The sequence below is a fragment of the Notolepis coatsorum genome (genome assembly GCF_963971535.1).
Source record: "Notolepis coatsorum genome assembly, chromosome: 13".
NCBI classification, from domain to species: Eukaryota; Metazoa; Chordata; class Actinopteri; order Aulopiformes; family Paralepididae; genus Notolepis; species Notolepis coatsorum.
Genome location: NC_140177.1, coordinates 52,927,126 through 52,947,497, shown reverse-complemented (window position 1 = coordinate 52,947,497; position 20,372 = coordinate 52,927,126). Strand labels below are relative to the sequence as shown.

Below are 20,372 nucleotides of genomic sequence, written 5' to 3'. Positions count from 1 at the left end.
TCAGCACGCCAACTCTGCGCTCTACAATGCCTATTGTGTGCGCTCGTCATGAGCCCGTGGTTCTGATCAGAGTCATTATGGCTTCAGTGGATAACCCTGATCTACATTGTGATGTTTTAGATACCCCAGTAATAACATTACAATTGAATTAAATACAATTAGGCCTGAATGAGACTCCGGCCACCGGCACATTATCAGCCAAAATGCGCGTTTATTGATGGAGCAAACTCTGAGAGATTGTTCACAGAGGCGCTGCCGAACCAAGATATAATATGATGTGTATAATATAATGTGTGTAGAGGCATATTGTTACGAAGGATCAGATTAAACCGAATATATATATTTATTTATGGATATATATTGAATAGTATTTGTATGTCGTTTGATATCCCTTGTATATTCCTTGTACATATGCACGGAATATCCCTTTAGCCTACTATAGCCCATAATAGTTCATTCTCTTATTGGACAAAGGACCAGGCGCCAGGGGACCAGCCCCTGGCGTCAAGTTCAAAGGTACCGACGAGACATGTCCGTACTAGCCCCGGCTCCGCTCAGGGATACGGCTACCGAAATGAGAGTGGCACTATTTGTTCACCGTGCATATAAATATGGCGCAAGTAAATGTAGAAGTCCCTTACCCTTCTTCCCAACTTAGTAACAGAACGTGAAGCCTCACCCACGATACGACGTGCGGTGAAGTATGGCCTGTTTGGCCTTAGAATAGCATTGAGACCTCGTGCGAATTAATAACTGAATTGTCAGAGTTTGGCACTGTACCGTCGAGTGCGACGTATTTCTATCAAGTAATAATAGTCTATCGTGTATGGTGCATCGTGCGGTTAGAGTTCTAAAGTGACCAGCATCTCCAACGCTTCCTCGTGTTATCTAGAGTCTTATCCAGGTTGGGCCGACCACATGGCGCTTTCATCCGAGGAGATCTAGGCGAGGACCGAGGGACATGTACACTGGATTACCTACCCGATGACTGCTGAGCCCTATGCGGCTGGAATATATATTTGCTTTGGTACTGTGATTTGTGGAGCGGATAATCGCCGACGCCTGTGAGTGTTGGATTTACCCCCGAGAGGAGTCAAGTTGAGTCGGCGCTCAGAGAGACTGAGGTCGCCTAGCTTCTTCTTCATTGTGGAGCTACAGCCTACAAGAGAACCAAGGTGTATTCATCTACGGATCAAGAGTCTATTGCACTGTCTTCTGTACTTGAAGTCTCCATAGATATCGTTGACCAGACGGTCTACTACCGACGGCTCTCCTACCCCCCCTACCGGCTTACAACCGGGAGGACCCCCTCCAGAATATCCCGCTATATCATTAAGTGTACCATAGATATAATTCCCTAAGAGCCAGGTTGTATACTTGCTTCCTGCGTAACCAGAGATTGGACATTCAGTGTTGATTTGCCTACGAGTACTCATTTGCCTTACAAGTGCATTCAAATGATAAATGTAAGATAAATATTCTATGTACCTTTTGCTCCATTAAATATTTGATTATTACCTTTGACTGGAACCGATTTCATTGTGGAAAGTGTTCATCATATTTAGATATCGTGTACTGTATGGCCAGTAGTTAAAGTACATAAAGCGGTAGTGGTTTAATGATACCATACTTATCAATACAGTCAGGGAATTGTACCCCTCAGTTACACATATGATACAATCTATTTTGTTGTTGGTATTAGGTAGCCTATGAATTACATATAATAGCAGCCAGCCTACATTATGCAACAGTAACTTGCGCATATATAACACACAGCCCTGCGAAGCCTGCATACAGTAAACTAACTTGATCATTAATCTAGCTGTTGTATCTTTACGCTTATGAAAACATTAAATAATATGTATAGGCTATAGGCCGCCTATATTCTCAAATGGCTTAATGGCTATCCGAGTCCTCGATATCCTCGCGGACGGACCAGTATTTATATGATCATATCATATTCATATTCATATCATAGTTTACTCTATCAGCCTACCAGCATGTAATACGTTCTTTGTTAGTTAGTTAGTTAATAACTCAACTCGTTATTATTTTGCGCATAGATTGCAGAAATACGGGAACGTTTTGATTTAGGCTTTGACATTGTAAAACTAAATAAGTGAAATTCTGTAATATCACCCACACGATATATGCTCTGTGTCCAGAGCATGTATGCTTTTCATTCATAAGACACATTTATTGCAAGGGTTTTGTATACACATACACTCAACAAATAACCTCTGTCTGTTCTCGTTGCAATGCGTTTTTATATCGTGGGTGTTCATATGACTTGTATTCTGCTTACAGCTTCGGGGTTCCACTTATTACGTTTAACAATGGCAAAGCCTTTTAAATATAATCAAAACGTTCCCGTATTTCTGCAATATATGCGCAAAATAATAACAAGTTGAGTTACGCAGAGCACAGTCAGTGCTTATTTCCGCGTTGTGAAAATATTCTACCACCGGCGCCACCTACGCATGGTCCGACCTGTGCTTAAATATACGCACAAAGTCAAGCACAAGTTCAAATAGATAAATCCCACACTTTGCTTAGGAATGGTCGTACGCACGGCTTAAGCACATATCTGTGCGTACGTCAGGTTGATAAATGAGGGCCCAGGGCTGTTTAATCTGGAATGATCTACCACTGACCATATGAGATTGTACATCATTTCCATCTTTTAAATTCAATCTAAAAAATGTTTTACTTGACAACCAAACCTGTGACCATGTATAGTCAAATAGTATTGTAGTGCACCCTTTATACCTTGTATTTTTTATACATTTTTGTATGTATGTTTTTATGCCTTGTCTCATAGCATGTTATGCTTCACTGCCTGCATGTTTCGTTTTTATGCTTTGTGTGGGGACTGCGGATGAAAATTAGCATCCTTGCTAAATCCGGTGTATTTACACTGCATTTATTTGTAGTGTCCAGTAATATGCTCTGTCCCGTCTAAATAAACAAATAAATAAAATAAATAAATGTGGCAAAAGCTTTCAGTGATACAATAAGAATTGATGAGATGGTCCAGCAGAGCAGAACGGGAACAAGAACGAAATGTAACCTTAAGTTTAGGGGTGAATACTTAGTACCTTGAGTTTAGGGGTGAATGCTTAGTACCTTGAGTTTAGGAGGGTACTTACAGTAGTATCTTGAGTTTAGGGGTGAATGCTTACCTTGAGTTTAGGGGTGAATGCTTACCTTGAGTTTAGGGGTGAATGCTTACCTTGAGTTTAGGGAGTCTCTTGATAGTCTTTAGAGGTCTCAAGACTCTCAGCACTCTTAGGGACTTTATGGTCTTGATGTCTCTCCCTTTGTTGTTCCTGTTGACAGGGACGCACAGTATATCACGACTGGGAACATGCTCTCTCACACGGACACGCAAGGATACATGCATGCGCACATGTATGTACATGTCATGTCATGTCATTCAAAGAGTACAAAAACAAAAACACTTAAAAGCAAAACACCCACATACTATGTCCAAAAAAATAAAATAAAAAAAACTGCACATTTTCAGACTAGAACACAAAACTATTTTGGAATTATTTTGGATTCGATAGAATCCCAATTAAAGGATAAAGAAAAGCATCACCAAAAGGAAAAAAATAAAACCAGTGATCATCATATTGAAAGGTAACTGAGAAAGATGAAAAGTAAGGAGATGAAATGAGATGTTTATTAGAGTAATGTACGGGACATGTTAGCTTTACCCCATCACATTCCTGGCAGCCCCAACAGTGATACAATCCACAGGAACAACAGAGAAATAAAGGAGTAAAGAGAGATACACGGTGAGCACAGCTATATTCACAACAGAGAAATAAAGTAGTAAAGAGAGATACACGGTGAGCACAGCTATATTCACAACAGAGAAATAAAGGAATAAAGAGAGATACATGGTGAGCACAGCTATATTCACAACAGATAAATAAAGCAGTAAAGAGAGATACACAGTGAGCACAGCTATATTCACAACAGATAAATAAAGCAGTAAAGAGAGATACACGGTGAGCACAGCTATATTCACAACAGATAAATAAAGCAGTAAAGAGAGATACACAGTGAGCACAGCTATATTCACAACAGATAAATAAAGCAGTAAAGAGAGATACACAGTGAGCACAGCTATATTCACAACAGAGAAATAAAGCAGTAAAGAGAGATACATGGTGAGCACAGCTATATTCACAACAGATAAATAAAGGAATAAAGAGAGATACACGGTGAGCACAGCTATATTCACAACAGATAAATAAAGGAATAAAGAGATACATGGTGAGCACAGCTATATTCACAACAGATAAATAAAGCAGTAAAGAGAGATACACGGTGAGCACAGCTATATTCACAACAGATAAATAAAGGAATAAAGAGAGATACACGGCGAGCACAGCTATATTCACAACAGATAAATAAAGGAATAAAGAGATACACGGTGAGCACAGCTATATTCACAACAGATAAATAAAGCAGTAAAGAGAGATACACGGTGAGCACAGCTATATTCACAACAGATAAATAAAGCAGTAAAGAGAGATACACGGTGAGCACAGCTATATTCACAACAGATAAATAAAGCAGTAAAGAGAGATACACGGTGAGCACAGCTATATTCACAACAGATAAATAAAGGAATAAAGAGAGATACACGGTGAGCACAGCTATATTCACAACAGATAAATAAAGGAATAAAGAGATACATGGTGAGCACAGCTATATTCACAACAAATAAATAAAGCAGTAAAGAGAGATACATGGTGAGCACAGCTATATTCACAACAGATAAATAAAGCAGTAAAGAGAGATACATGGTGAGCACAGCTATATTCACAACAGAGAAATCAACATAAAAGGCACAAAGAGTCTTTACAGGTCATTTCATGATCACATGCTGGGAAAAACTCAAGCGAGAGATTTTCTAAAGATTCCAAAGGCTTCCATACAGGTGTATCTTGAACCCAAATAAAATAAATTAAACTAGGGATGCATCGTTACCACATTCATCTGAGACCTAAACTATTGGGTCCGATGCCAAGTACCAATCTGATCCATTACTTTTACTGAGCAGTGTGGGCCAAAAACTTTGCTTTGATTTCTGATGCTCTTGGTATAGTATTGGGGACATTCTCAGACACCAATACCCTGTTTTAGACCGGTATGGGCCCGATACCTGGTTCCAGTAATGGTCCAGGCTCATCCTTAACAATAATCTATCCCTCCCACTTCTGAATTCTGATTCTGCCCCGAACCTCGCATCAGCTCCACACATCTGAACTACACTCAGACCCAGCAGTCCGCTCATCGTTAAAATATTGACAGTAATCTGGCTATAGCGCATGTGTATTGCCTAGAAGCTGCAGAGCAGACTCTTTGGAGTGAAGGTCGTGTCTAATGCACTGTATGCTCAGAGTGTGAGTTGGTGTGATTAGTCATCACCAGGCACTGTATTGTGACTCACGTGAGAGCGAAGGCGATCAGCGCTCCCACCACCACTATGAAGTCAAGGATGTTCCACAGGTCACGGAAATACGAGCCGTCGTGTAGAATCAGACCCTGATCGATCATCTGTACCACAGACATAGACCCACATACACACACATAGGGTGCCAATTAGACCTGGGGCTAGGGCTATATGCTCAAAATACCATACCACAATATTTCTTCTTAGTTACTTACAATGTGAGATAAAAAAAAATGATGTCTTTATATTGTAATATAAATAATAGTTATAGTGCATTTCATTCCAAATTGCCTATTTTTAGCTGTTTTTGATATAAAAAATATATACAGTATGGATATATCTTTTGCATTATGTAATATATCGTGGACAAGGGCATAGTCAACATCCATACTTTTACATGGATCCTTGACGGTAACCTTCATATTCGGTATAGGCCTACCTCCCAGCTCTACCTGGGGCACATTGTTTTATTTCTTTAGCGTTTAGTTTTAACCTACTTATAGTGCCAGATGGGTTGGGTCTACTCTAAGTAAGATGTCAATTGCAGAATTCTTTTTTGAAAGTCAATTTAGTATACCTTTCTGTGAACATCTTACCTGGCTGACACAAACCTATTATTCGTTATGGTAAAAACCTGCTTCTCCAAGCACCAGAATCCGGGTCTGACACCACATGCACAAATTCCACCCACACCGGGCCAGAACATTATTCTTTTTTTTATCCACTTTTTCTCCTCTTTTTCTATTTTTTCTTCCATCCCAATTCCAATGTGCCAATTCTTTCCTCCCCTGTCTTGAACGTTGCTCGCATATGCCCCCCACTGGCCGGTTGTAGGGAGGATAGAAGCCTTGCATCATGTGTCCCCTCCGGTACACGAGGAGGCAGCCTGTCACATCTTTTCACCTGCCAGCACGGACTCTCATTGGCAAGGTGTAACGTGTGGGAGGCTCACACTACCCCCGCCATTTCCTGTCTCTGCTGTGCAGGCGTCCCCCAACCGACCTGTAGGAGTCGCTGTCCACAACGTCCAGATTACCACCCATCGACTTCCACCCGCTAATTCTGCCAATTGAATTAGTATGACGGCTGGCCCAAGCCGGAGGCAGCGCCGACAGCCGGAGTCGAACCCGGTGTCTCTTGCGTTGGTGACGAGCGCAATGTCCGCTGCGCCACCCAGCCGCCCGGGCCAGAACATTATTTAAGTGTATCTGAATTAAATAGTGTTGAATAATTAAAGGGTTTGTCACAAAGATATTTCTGGGCTTCCCACCTTTATGATCATCTCAAATGTAAAGACCCCGGTGAAGACGTAATCAAAGTAACGGAGGACCTGGAGGAAGTCAAAACAAATACATTACTACTGAAGCAAAACACACGTTCCTTCACACTGCAAGCCTTAGTGCTCAATTCAGATTTATTGCTCAGATCCGGCTGTTCACATTATTATTATTATTATTATTATTATACAGTATATACAGGGGTGCAGTGGTAATTTCAGAAGTGGTTGGACGGTGTTTTAATGACGCCACGTGCACGTGTAGCATTCAATATATAAAGAAAAACAAACAATATTTTAAATGTAATTGTAGATACAATATTGTAGTTACAATTTCTTTAATTGAATTAACTTAAACTAGAAAAGTAAATACAAACTAAATTAACAATGTAACTTACAGTTTACAGAAGGACAGTTTCCTTCTGAAGCACAACTTAAGAAATGTCTCATCCTTCCAGTAGGGACCATTTGTCATAGTGAGAGGTTCCACAGCTCAAGCAAACCCCCACCAATTGGTACAGGGCTTGTATTTTGGTTTTGCTCTTTTCGTTCTGTTATACTATTGGTATGCTATTGTTATGCAATTGTTATGCAAATACTAGGTGATAGGTGAGTACCGGTACTTGGCGCACGGCACGACGAGTCGAGTGAAAGTTGTGAACGCATTTTTGTGTGCACGCGCGTGCACTTCCGTGCGCGTACTTCTGCTCAGAAAAGTGGTGGAACGGCGTGGTACCGCGTGGCATGACCACTGCACCCCTGAGTATATATATATATTATTATTTTTTTATGTGGCCAATATCAGATTTCAGTGTGAACTGGTCATGCTCCTGAACTGACCAGCATGCACAAATGAACAATAATGAAGATGGACGTAAATATGGAGGATACTGAAGTTACAGTTTATGGTTTAATTTACAAGTTGATGTGGAGGCCAGATAATTCATGAGCAGATACTGCCAGTCGACTATCGGCAAATGTTGGCCAATCAAAGTCGACTATACAAATCCTTAGTCGGGGACAGGCCTAAACGAAGTATAGATTATGATGATGTGTGGACAGTGGCGTTGCGCAATATTTCGGGACTCCCCCGCAAGTCGGACCATGGGGCCCCGCCCACTCCCCTAAATCAATAATAAAGTGACATGGGATAGACATTGCGGCCACTTAAAGCTTTTTTTAAATGTTTATTTTTTCAGGCATCATTCATTGGCAAATACAAGTGGCTTTGTATTTTTTGTAACATGAAGGTATTGTAGAACGTTATAGCCATATCATAATTTCAGTTCACACAACGGAACGGTTCACATAACATAATTCTGTATAAAAGAAAAGTAGTCTACAAAAAAAAAAAAAACACATCCTATAGGCCTATTATTTTATATGAGCACGTCTCCTGGCATTCTTCTGCGCAAAGTCCAACACTCTTTAAATCTAGTGTCGGCTCTCAATACTAGAAACGTTAATAATAATAATAATAATAACAATAATAATAATAATAATAATAATAATAATAATAATAATAATAATAATAATAATAATAATAATAATAATAATAATAATAATAATAATAGCTTCATTTTATATAGCGCCTTTCAAAAGACCCAAGGTCGCTTTACATAGGGGGGGAAATAACAAAAGTAACAAACATAGTGGACAGACACAACATAATTTTGTGCTGGCTGTTCGGATAGACCGTCTGCCCATCACCTCCACAAAGTGTGAAGAATAGGAATAAATTATTGGCAGGGTCTCTCTAAAAAGATTAAAGAACACAAATTATCTCGCTCTCATTGTCGTCGTTTATGATACATGTGTCGTTTATGATACGCGGCGGCGGAAACATAATCTGACCATTGACGCGCAAATATCATCTGATAGTTTTACGAGAGAGTTGGGGTTTCGGACCGAGGTCCTAACCAGAATAACTGATGTTAGTACACTAACACTGGCCTCTCGCAACTCTGCTTTCCAGAGTTAGTGAGAGAAAATAGGTGATATAGATAATGGTAATTTCTTATCTATAGAACTTATGGCACGTTATGCGCACAATTTAAACCATGTACTAAAAAATTTACGGATTAGATTCCAATTCCAATGTAACCTGTAGCCTACTCATACTGGTTATGGCGAATAAAACTTTCTATTATTCTAACCTGTCTGGTCGGCTGTAGCGTGGCTGGTGGCCTGGCTGGGCTGTGTGTCTGCTGTCTGCCTGGACTCGGAGCTGACCGGGGGGTTGCTAGCGGTGGCCGGGCTGGGTGAAGAGCTTACTCCCGATGCATCTTCAGTAACGTTAGAGTCAGTCTACCTTTGCTGCCTGCTGGACCAATGATGTTCTTTTTGGTAGCTTTGCCGTCTCCTGTTCGGCTTTCGCTCTCATCTTGTTTTTCTGAGCACCGCTTGGGTATTTGCGCTTCATTTTTACCGGCGCTTCCCGCTTTGTTTTGAACGCTGCCCAGCCTGCCAATGAACATTAGTTATCAGCCGGCTAGCCCTATCGCAGGTGAGCAAATAATTATAATGATACACTGTTGTACTACAGCGTACACATGACAGGGACGGGTGCCTAGCAACATAGCAGGGAGGGGGGGCCCCGCCCTCTGCGCCCTGTTCCCGCGTTACGAAATCTAAGAGGATAGCCTACAGTCGGGGCCCCCTAAGCTCCGGGGCTCCCCCGCACCGCTGGGGGTGCGGGGGCCTCCCCTACGCCACTGTGTGTGGAATGAAAAGAGTGGGTTTGTATCTCACCCTGTTCCGGTCAGAGTTGGTGCACACAGGGTCCTCTGCTGCCAGAGCAATGCTGCTGGCCACAATCACCAGCAGTATGGTCATCTCAAAGTAGCGCATGGTGACCATGTAGTGACAGATCTTCCTGATACTGTGGGGTCAATACGAGGAAGAGATGTTAAGGTCAGTGGCCACAACATTAGTAGGTTACACAACCACAGGTTACACAAGTACACAGCAGGTTGAATCCTGAAGAAAGAAATTCATAGCATGAAGCTCAATTTCTATTACCAATATTTGTTTAACAGTATTCTATGACATTTCCAAAAAAAATTGGGACATTTTCTACTACTTTCCCAGGCCTGGAAAGACAAACGCCAAATTCCATGACTGTCTCCATGTGTCCCCCCCCTCCCCGCCCCCCCCGGCTGTAGGAACCCTGATTAATGTTTTGTCAATCTTACGGGTTGGAGGCCTTGAAGATGAACATGCTGTCAGGAGCTACAGGTTTAGGAGGACTGGGTGGCTCCTCCTCTACCGTCTCCTCCTCCTTCTCCTTCTCCTTCTCCTTCACCTTCATCTTCACCTTTTCCTTCTCCTTCCGCTCAGACTGGATGACCACTAGTTCTTTACTGTTCCCTAAAAGACAGGCGGAGGTGAGAAAAACAAGATGTTATAGCTCCAGTTGGGTGTTTAACCCTTGTGTTGCTCATTTTATGCGAAGAACATATAAAATAACACATTCAGTGCACACTGTGCACCTCCTAGTACACACTTATATTACATACATGGTGTGCAGGTCCACTGGACCCAGAAGTGTGGAAACTATAGGTGAAAACAAGTAAATATGGTAAAAATCTAACAAAAAGGTTCGCTGTGTACCTTCACTGTCTGCCTCCACCTTGTTTCATTTATATTTTTCAAGATGAACATGATTTATTCGATTCATGTCTTCATTATAATGGGTTATTTTTTTTTTTTTTTTTTTTACAGACATCACATTTTATCACAAAATACGAAATTTTTTACTTTTATTGATACATGTGATCTAGCAGAGGTAAATGGCAAATATCAACCATATGCTGTGTAGATTGCTTGCAATTGAGATAAAGTTAACATCTGTTAAGTATTTTTACATGAACTATTATGGCTTCATTGTTTTAAAATACCAATAACGTTGTGGGTCCCACGAATATTGGGTTTGAGAGTAACAAAAAACATCACACAAGGGTTAAAAAAATAACAGGCTGAGTCATCATCACTGTCATTCATTCACAGGGAAAGATGAAGGAACGTGGCACTATAATATGGCATGATGATGATACCGACTCATGTCGACACTGAGTCATTCTGTATGAAAGGGAAGAGAATAGCCTGGACGCCTCAGAGAGGGGACGGTGACGCCTCAGAGAGGGGACGTGATGGCTGGACGCCTCAGAGAGGGGACGGTGACGCCTCAGAGAGGGGACGTGATGGCTGGACGCCTCAGAGAGGGGACGGTGACGCCTCAGAGAGGGGACGTGATGGCTGGACGCCTCAGAGAGGGGACGGTGAGGCAGCTGCTGCTACGAGGCGCAGCAGAGTGACGTCAATGACGGTAAAAGAACGCCTGCTGTTACGATTAGTACGCTTCTTCGGCATGGTGATGAACCCAGGTGGCAGAGTATAATGAGACAGAAGTCGACGTGGTGATGAACAGTTTACTTTCACAAGACAAAAACACGACTGACATACAACGGTAACATTTAGCAATGATCGCGCACAGGAGGGCAGGACAGACAACACTATATACACAGACTAATTGACAAGACACTGATAGACACAGAGGGTAATTACAAACAGGACACAGGTGTGATAGACAGAACCAACCGAACACAGTACACTGGGAAAACAATAACAATTAAACAACCAGACTAACACATATTTACAAACCACAGACAGGGGAACACAAGACTAACACAGTGGAGACAACAACAACAACAACAACAACAACAACAACAACAACAACAACAACAACAACAACAACAACAACAACACAGATAATACACACAACAAACACAACTGACAATAAACAATAATGAGTTGGTGTGTGAGCTGATGCCAGATCTGCATCAGCCCACCGGTTGGCAATGTTATGTTCTGAGGTTTATCGATGGGAGGTTGTGAATGTGAATGTCTGGGTCCTGTGTTACAGCCTGCATGTTTTTCAAAGTAGTGTCCAAGTAGTTTTAAGAATAATGGGGGCGGGGACGGTGAAAGGAACTAGTCGCCAACTAGTATCCTGGGTACCGTCAGAGTTATAGTTTACCGTACTTTTCGCACTATAAGCCGCACCTGACTATAAGCTGCAGCAGCTACATTGAATGATGTGTACATATATAAGCCGCACTGGACTATAAGCCGCATGTGTTTTAATGTTTAATTACCATATGTAAGGAGTGGAGCCTGCGGCTTAATTTGACTCAACACGGGAAACCTCACCCGGCCCGGACACGGAAAGGATTGACAGATTGATTGCTCTTTCTCGATTCTGTGAGTGGTGGTGCATGGCCGTTCTTATATTGAGCTTTAAGTTCCCACCTCTACAGAGAATGACTCCCATTGGGACACAATACTGTCGGACAAATAACATTAACTCATTTACAAGTTGTATTAAGTTTAGCAAATAAGGGAACAGATAAATAACATTTCAATGCAGTAAAAAAAGCAATATTTCGATTTTCGGGTTTTGTCCACATATAAGCCGCACCGTTATATAAGCCACAGGGTCGAAAAATGGGGAAAAAAGCCGCGGCTTATAGTCCGAAAAGTACGGTACTCCATCTTTCAGCATGGTGGGATGCGTCTTTTGACCGGTGATATCACTTGGATTGCTTGGTTGGAACTAGAATGCAGTGAAAAGTTGCCTTTATATTTTAAATGCCTTTGGCATGACGTTGGAATAACTATAATTGTAAATGGACAATAGGCACGTGTCATATCATTAAAATGTTCTCTGAATTCCAGCCCTTCTGAAGTATTCCACACTACACACCATCAGATGATCTTCTTCTACAACGTGTGTGTAGGTGCCACTGACTGTTCTCTCACGTACACCGCCACCTAATGGCTCCAGATTTGTTCTATAATGTAGGTGAATGATCCACATCACCCTTTCCACTAAGTGGCAGTAATGCGTAAAGTGCAGTGCTCCAAGCACCACGAAATGTCAAATGAAGAAGCGGTGTTGTATTCTGTGTAGAAAGCAGGTGGAGTTTTCAGAATTTTTAACCTAATGGCATGTCATGTAAACATCTAAACAACAGCATTCATTTTGGACCCGCAATTTTTTTTAAATGATTAATTAATTAATCAGTCATTATTTTTTTTAAAGAACCTTTATAAAAGATCTGTAGATGTATTATAAAAAAAGATGAATCTACATAAACATTTAATCTATAGCACCTTTAATGTGATAGTTTATATATTTTTTAATCCTGTGAAGCCCAAATTAAATTGACATTAGCAACTTCAGAGGCCAGAATGTGGGACCTATAAACACATTTCCTATCCAATAGCAGGCTGAACAACAGGACCCATTGACTATGTAAAAAAAGAAAAAAAATGAAATAAACGTTTACAGATTTTTTTTTTTTAAATAGCTAAAAGTTTAAAGCAATGTTGTAATTCTGCAACCGAGGGCCTCACAGGGTTTTTGGTTTAGATGAAATAGTACCATGAATACACATTAGGAAAAGAAAACTCTCTAAATCAAAGAATGTGTGCAACTATGCCCCCGCCCGCCCCTCCCCCTACCTGTCCTGGTGGTGATCTCTGGCTGTGGCGTCACAGACATCTCGATGACCACGCTTCCCTCTTCACGGCTCGGGGAGACCGGGTGCTTCTCGGAGTCGGTGAACCCTGTGGCTTCTGAGACGGGTTCCACCGGAGGATTCTGCCCCAGGTCCCCTCGCTCCGCCCGGGTACGGTCCACCAGGGGAGGGGTCAGAGAGCCAGGGAGCTTCTCACACATAGGAGGCTCTGGAATGTATGTACCAGGTGCAATTACTCTGCAATAGGAGAAGTAGGACGTCAGTTCAAGCTGTGACCTACAGTATATGCACAGGGGAAATTTGATTTTGATTTGAATTTTGTATTCTAATCTTGTTTTGAAAGTGAAACATAATCTGTGTATGGGGTGAGACAAACGCAACGTTAAGGCTGAACACAAGATGAGACCGAAAAACCCCACCAACAGTCTTACCTGTTATGATCCTCTCCATCACCTGCATATGGGTTGACTATACAAGCCCCCCCTTCGTCTTGGATCGACCCGGCCTCCACCTCTGTGGTCTCTCTCTCCTCCCTCCCTTCTTTCTCCTCGCTCTCGTCCAGTAAGGTCCTGTCCCGGCTGACTGAGCGGCTGGCCCGCTTCACCAGGTGCGGTGACCGGGCCGGGTCCAGGCTCTTCGCCTCGGGACGATTGTCGCGGTGCCGGTGCCTCCTATGCCGCGCCGCCCCGTCGTCCGGTCCTGGGGGCGGCCTGAGCTTACGGGCCACCCTGTGTCGGCCCCCACCGGAGACCCGTTGGTTGGGCCCCCCGCCCGCTCTCTCTTCGGTCAGGGTCAGCAGAGGCACGGGTTCGGCCGCCGGAGGCTCGGACATTGGGTTGGACATCGGGGGCTCCGGCATGGGCCTGCCCACGGACATGGGCGACTCGGGCAGGTGTCCCGGACTGACCTCCGGGGAGACAGCGGGGACGTGGTGACCACTGGTGGGGGTTTCCGCGGTGTCCTCCGCGGGGCTTGCGAACAGCTCCTCCCGGCTGGCCATGTTACGGCGCTTCCGCAGCTGGTTGGCCCTCTGCTCCCACACGGACATGTTGCCGCCCTTCCTCCTCCTCCTGTCGCGGCGGTTGGCGAAGGCACCGGAGGTGTTGGGGGGGGGCTCCTCATCATCCGCTTCCTCTGCGGGGCTCTCCTCCTCCTCTTCTGGGAAGTTCGGTCGGCCGCGGTGGATGGCTCGTTTCCTGTACAGGTAGGGTCTTCTCCTCCCCCTGAAAGGGGCACAATATCAGCAGTCAACACTAGGGGGCAGAAGCACGGCCAAATCAAATGTACCAATGACAAGATACATCAAATCAAAACAAATCATATAGTTCCTATTGCATACCACTGTTTCATGTAAAAGCAAACCAAAAAAAAGAGAAATTTTACATGAACATAATAATGTTAGTTGATCATCAAGACAAATCTAATCATTGGGAAAAATATGCAAAATGCAAATGTAGAATTATTCAAACTATTAAAAAATACAATGACATCCAAAGATTCAAAAGATGAAAATACCTGTGAAGAATGGACCGGGGAGAAACGTCAAAAATCAAAAACCATGAGAACAGAAGGGAATAGTGCAGGATTTAAAATAGAGGAGAAACTGTGACGTGTAGAAAACAAGTAGTCTAATCAGGTAGGGAAACTCAGGGGAAGGATTCTGTGTGACGAGAGATGCAGACAACTGTACTTACTGGTATTCAGACTCTTTTGTTGTCCATGTAATCAATGAGTGATTGGTTGAAAACAAGACATTAGTGTTTTCCAACATACATAGAACAATTTCTGTGACACGGTCCAAAACAAGTCCAAAGAGAGCAACTAGGCGAGACTCACCCCCATGCCGTTATGTGATTATGTAGGAGCCTGAGTTATGGTTGGGGTCTCATTCAGTGCACCAATTAACAATAAATTAATTGTCCATTGACTGAATATTTCAGATTGTAGAACCATATACGTCTATTTAGATTTTTAGATTGTGGAATCTGTACCTGGATTAGCACCTGAAATAACACAGCCTCTACTGTTATTCTTAAATTCTTTAAAGGTTGAATCTGTAATGCCACCAAACAGTGACCTATAGGCAAAATAGCCCTTCTTGTTACTGCACTTAAAAATGTATTATTATTATAATTAATTTGGTTGTTGTTTTGTTTTGGTCTGAGGGGTTGCTGTTGCTGGTCACACCTCAATCTCAATTACGATTTTGTCTTCCCACGATCATGAAAACAAGATAATCGAGATAAAACAATTATTGTGCCGCATGGCTCTCATTTTGTCGTGTGTTCTAAATGAACCGTCATTCCAGCTCGTGTTGAGAGGGAGGTGGAGCCACAGCATGTTTCTCCAGTTATTTTGAAACATCTTTGCTAACTTGATGGCAGAAAGGCAGCCTTTGGTCGAGAAGCAAGGTAAAACAACTTCAGTCGTCGTCATATGATGTTCTCAAAATCAATGAGTAATCGTGTTTGATTATTGTGATTTCAATATCAATCAAAATAATCGTGATTATGATTTTTGTCATAATCTGGCAGCCCTAGTATGTATCTATAATATAGTATAGCTATATAGTAACTTACTACTACTTACCGCATTTCATTGTATACCTGTATGCCCTGACAATTAAAACACTTGACTTGACTTGACTTGACTATACTGTGAATTTCTAGAGCCTGAGGTGTGGCCAGAAATAGCAACCCCTCACCTCTCCCCACTCAACTCCAACCCACACAAAAATGCAAACAAAGTGCAATACCAAGCAGGTATTGCTATTTTTGCCTAGATATCACAGTTTGAAGGCATTTCAGATTCAGCCTTGAATCTTTAGTTATGAATATACACAACATACAGGCTTTAGATACTGAGATTTAAAAACCATTTCTCCCCTGTGAATATCATTCATCTCATAACTTAAAATGGATTTACATGGTTCTTCTTTGTCTGAAGGATTCATGTTAATGTTATATATATTATATTATGATTATTATGATATTATTATGATATTATTATGATATTATTATTATTATTATTATTATTATTATTATTATTATTATTATTATTATTATTATTATTATTATTATTATTATTATTATTATTATTATTTTGGTCAGTGCCACATAACAGGCATATAATAACAAGACAGCGTGATGGATGCAGCATTACAACGTTATAGATATCAAAAACATAATCTCGATACATGTAGCTTTGAGACATAAAGGACTAACATTCAAATATGTAACAAACAAATGATACACGTAGTGACACAGCTAGAGAGTGGTAAAGTATGTGTTATGGAATTATTTCCCTTGGTAGGAAATGTGCACTTCCTCCAGTTGAGCAGAGGGAGTCCATTTCCAGAAAATGCTCGAAAACCACTCCTTAGCTGGTAATCTAATAACACTCTTGCAGGGCCCAACCGTCTGCACATAACAACAGATTCATAAGCCAAGGACCCGTGCCAAAATCTGACAGACTATGAAGTATGCCCCTTCCCAGTACAGAGTGAACACAGACCTCCCACTGTTCCTGAGAATCTCAAGAGGAAAACAAAAAACCTGGAACCTCCCAGACATTACTGGATCAGACATCTTTGTGAAAAGCCACAAGACAGAAAAGCCAGTGAAGAACTACACCTAAACCCCTTACTGTGTGTTCACACTATGGGCTACAAAGCAACAGGAAATCATTAATTTTGTAGTGCGTGACGGAGGACAGAATCCGGCGTGACCGGCGACAACGGCTTCAAATTGAAGTTGAGACGAGCTAAACTTTTCCCTCGCGCTCTAACAACGTGGTGAGGCATTAAAGGGGAACTATTTTACTATTTCTTTCACTATTTGGGCACTTTTACACAATTCCTGTGAGTTTATGGAACACCTCTGTAATTTTTTATTTTATTTTATTCATTGTTTTGTATTTCTAATGAAGTCCTCAAAAACAGCATTTTTCTACCTCAAGATCTTAAGCCGTTTTGAGCCTGGGCTCCAACCACTGTGTGGTAACTGTGTGGAGTGTGTGTGAGTCTCAGCAGAGTCTCATGCAGCTGAGTCTCTCTGACATCACAAATCAGCACATTTTCAGATGACTCAGTTCAGTGAGGGTGAATATTTTGAGAGGAGAATTGGAAGAATGCGCCAATATGAGAATTAGAGACATAGATCATATTAATATAAGTCCACATAGCTAGGAAACAATGCTAAACACTGAAAAAGGCCATTTATAAGATAGTTCCCCTTTAACAAATCACAATAAACAGAACATTATATTTCGGCAGAAAGAGAAACAGACAGATCCCATATAGGCTACTATAGCATTGCCAAAGAATTACGCTAGCAGGTTGCAGTCATTGTTGGAGCATTTGACTGTAAAATCATTTCATCGCAACAAAAGAAGATCTGGTTAGATTTTATGTTAGTTAATGTTCGACATCATTCATGTCACAGCGAATATCTGTTGTTGTTTATGTTCATGACATTTAGCAGGATTTCTCTTCTACTAGTGATCTCATACCGATCATACTGATTAACGACGGTGGCGCTCAAGCAACACTTCACAGGGTTCAGAATGACAACACCAGGATGCGCCAGTGACACGTCTTCACTGTCCATAATTCTGATGCTGAGTACTGATGCTGAGTACTGCTGAGTACTGATGCTGAGTACTGCTGAGTACTGATTACTGCTGAGTACTGATGCTGAGTACTGCTGAGTACTGATGCTGAGTACTGCTGAGTACTGATGCTGAGTACCCATCCATCCATTAGTTTGACTGACCAGTGTAGACCATTAGTATCAGGGGCATCACTGGGAGCTTGGACTTTAGGGGGGGGGGGCTCATTTTTATTTATTTTTTTTACTGCCTCTAAATGCTAATCTTTCATGCGTTTTGACGGGGGATAAGCCCTAAGACATTTTTCAAGCTGATTCCAAGGTCAGGAGTAGGTGCCACATACATACACCATTGGAAAGCTGAGACCCGAAGGAATCATTTGAGACATGACAAAGGGTTAACGCTTTCACTACCACACTACAGAAGGTTAACCCTTTCACTACCACACTACAGATGGTTAACCTGGAGATTCTGGAGATCTGAAGATTTCTGCAAGAATTGCATTTTTCTGCGGATGGATGGTGAGCATTTCTGTTCTGAAAATGGCTCAGAAACAGCCCCTTATTTTCAATATACCTAGGCATACAATACATCCTCTGAATGCCCTACTGTTGGTCCCTAGTTTGGTTGTAACGTTTTGTGAGGCTGTGATTATCCTATCACAATAAATAATTGTATACATTGAGGTCACGTTAAAACAAAAATGGTCTCACTACAGTACATTGAAAAGGCTACTATGGGGACTAACATCATCACACATGAATACAAGTGGGCTCATTGGATCCAGAAGAGCCTCAGCTAACCAGTCATACCCAATTTATGCAATTCCAAGACCATGTTATGCAGAAATATGCAAATACACCATTTAGGTGAAAACACTACATTTGTATTACATGCAAAAACGTGCATGGTTTTGCCCCAAAGTGGCATGGGATTAGCATAAATTGGGCATGTCTGAGACACTTGGGTACCCACATAACTCATTTTCATTCAGATATCATGAGGTGAGAGGTCATGGGACCCTTTTGAAAATGGCCCTGCAATTCTTTCTTCCCTCAAAATTAAGCCTAACATAGATTCCTTAGGTTGTCTAGTTTCATATGATACCACTACATCACGCTGGGTTAAACAATGATTCATCTTTTTAGGGGGGTAAAATAATTTAAATTGGGTTTGACCCCTCCTAAAAAGGATCTGGCAACGCCACTGATTTGTATTACTGAACAGTATAGACTTAGATCATCAGTTTTACTGAACAGTACAGACTTAGACCATCAGTTTTACTGAACAGTACAGACTTAGATCATCAATTTTACTGAACAGTAGAGACTTAGATCATCAGTTTTACTGAACAGTATAGACTTAGACCATTAGTTTTACTGAACAGTATAGACTTAGACCATTAGTTTTACTGAACAGTATAGACTTAGACCATTAGTTTTACTGAACAGTATAGACTTAGACCATTAGATTTACTGAACAGTATAGACTTAGACCATTAGTTTTACTGAACAGTATAGACTTAGACCATTAGTTTTACTGAACAGTACAGACTTAGATCATTAGTTTTACTGAACAGTATAGACTTAGACCATTCGTTTTACTGAACAGTACAGACTTAGACCATTAGTTTTACTGAACAGTATAGATATATACTTTATTAATCCCCTTGGGGAAATTCAGGTATCCAGTCGCAGCACAGTCAGTGTATAGACTTAGACCATTAGTTTTACTGAACAGTATATACTTAGTTCATTAGTTTTGCTGAACAGTATAGATTTATACAATTCGTTTTGCTGAACAGTATAGATTTAGACCATTCGTTTGAACAGTATAGACTTAGACGATCAGTTTGACTGAACAGTATAGACTTAGACCATCGGTTTGACTGACCAGTATAGACTTAGACCATTAGTTTGACTGAACAGTATACACTAAACTTAGACCATTAGTTTGGGATCCTTGGACAAAGATTATCTAGCATCTAACATCTAAAATGGTGTAAAAATGCAGTAACAAAAGGCTTTGCTTTGATGACATGTTACACGTGCCTCTTGGTATTGGGGTTTTATATTAGGGAAATTCTCCTGATACAAAGACACCAGTATCAGTATCAGTGCGATGTGACTTATATGTATATAAGTAGCATTGCACTGATACGGATACTGGTGTATTTGCAGATGTGTGTGTATATATATTATATGGCGAAGGCCATTCTGCAGGGGACCATGGTTTCAAACCAGACACATACTGTACACATTCATTATGTCCACAATGCCTCTGCATGTCCGCATGCATTAAGCTTCTATCTTTGTGCATTCACCATGCAAATCAAAAAGGACCATATGAGGCAGTTCGACGCCTACACCTGTTTTCCCAGAGAGAGAGTCCACAATCAATTCCTTTCCCGCTGACGTTTAGGATGAATACAGGATGCATTCTCGTGGATCTATATTGAGCTTCCCCTCGCTGACAA

General features: G+C 41.5%; 1 protein-coding gene across 1 annotated transcript in view; it reads right to left on the bottom strand.

Annotated features, from left to right (window-relative positions):
* cacna1eb (calcium channel, voltage-dependent, R type, alpha 1E subunit b) overlaps window positions 1–20,372 on the bottom strand; it is a gene marked incomplete at its 3' end in the record, with an annotated part of 180,761 nt that overhangs the window by 45,330 nt on the left and 115,059 nt on the right. The window contains exons 20-27 of the mRNA XM_084327663.1: window positions 13,720–14,511; window positions 13,272–13,525; window positions 9,941–10,115; window positions 9,498–9,627; window positions 6,741–6,800; window positions 5,468–5,574; window positions 3,720–3,731; window positions 3,233–3,329 (exon numbers count right to left, since the gene is read on the bottom strand). Coding sequence (XP_084183789.1) covers window positions 3,233–3,329; window positions 3,720–3,731; window positions 5,468–5,574; window positions 6,741–6,800; window positions 9,498–9,627; window positions 9,941–10,115; window positions 13,272–13,525; window positions 13,720–14,511 — 1,627 coding nt within the window. The remainder of the gene's footprint in view (window positions 1–3,232; window positions 3,330–3,719; window positions 3,732–5,467; window positions 5,575–6,740; window positions 6,801–9,497; window positions 9,628–9,940; window positions 10,116–13,271; window positions 13,526–13,719; window positions 14,512–20,372) is intronic.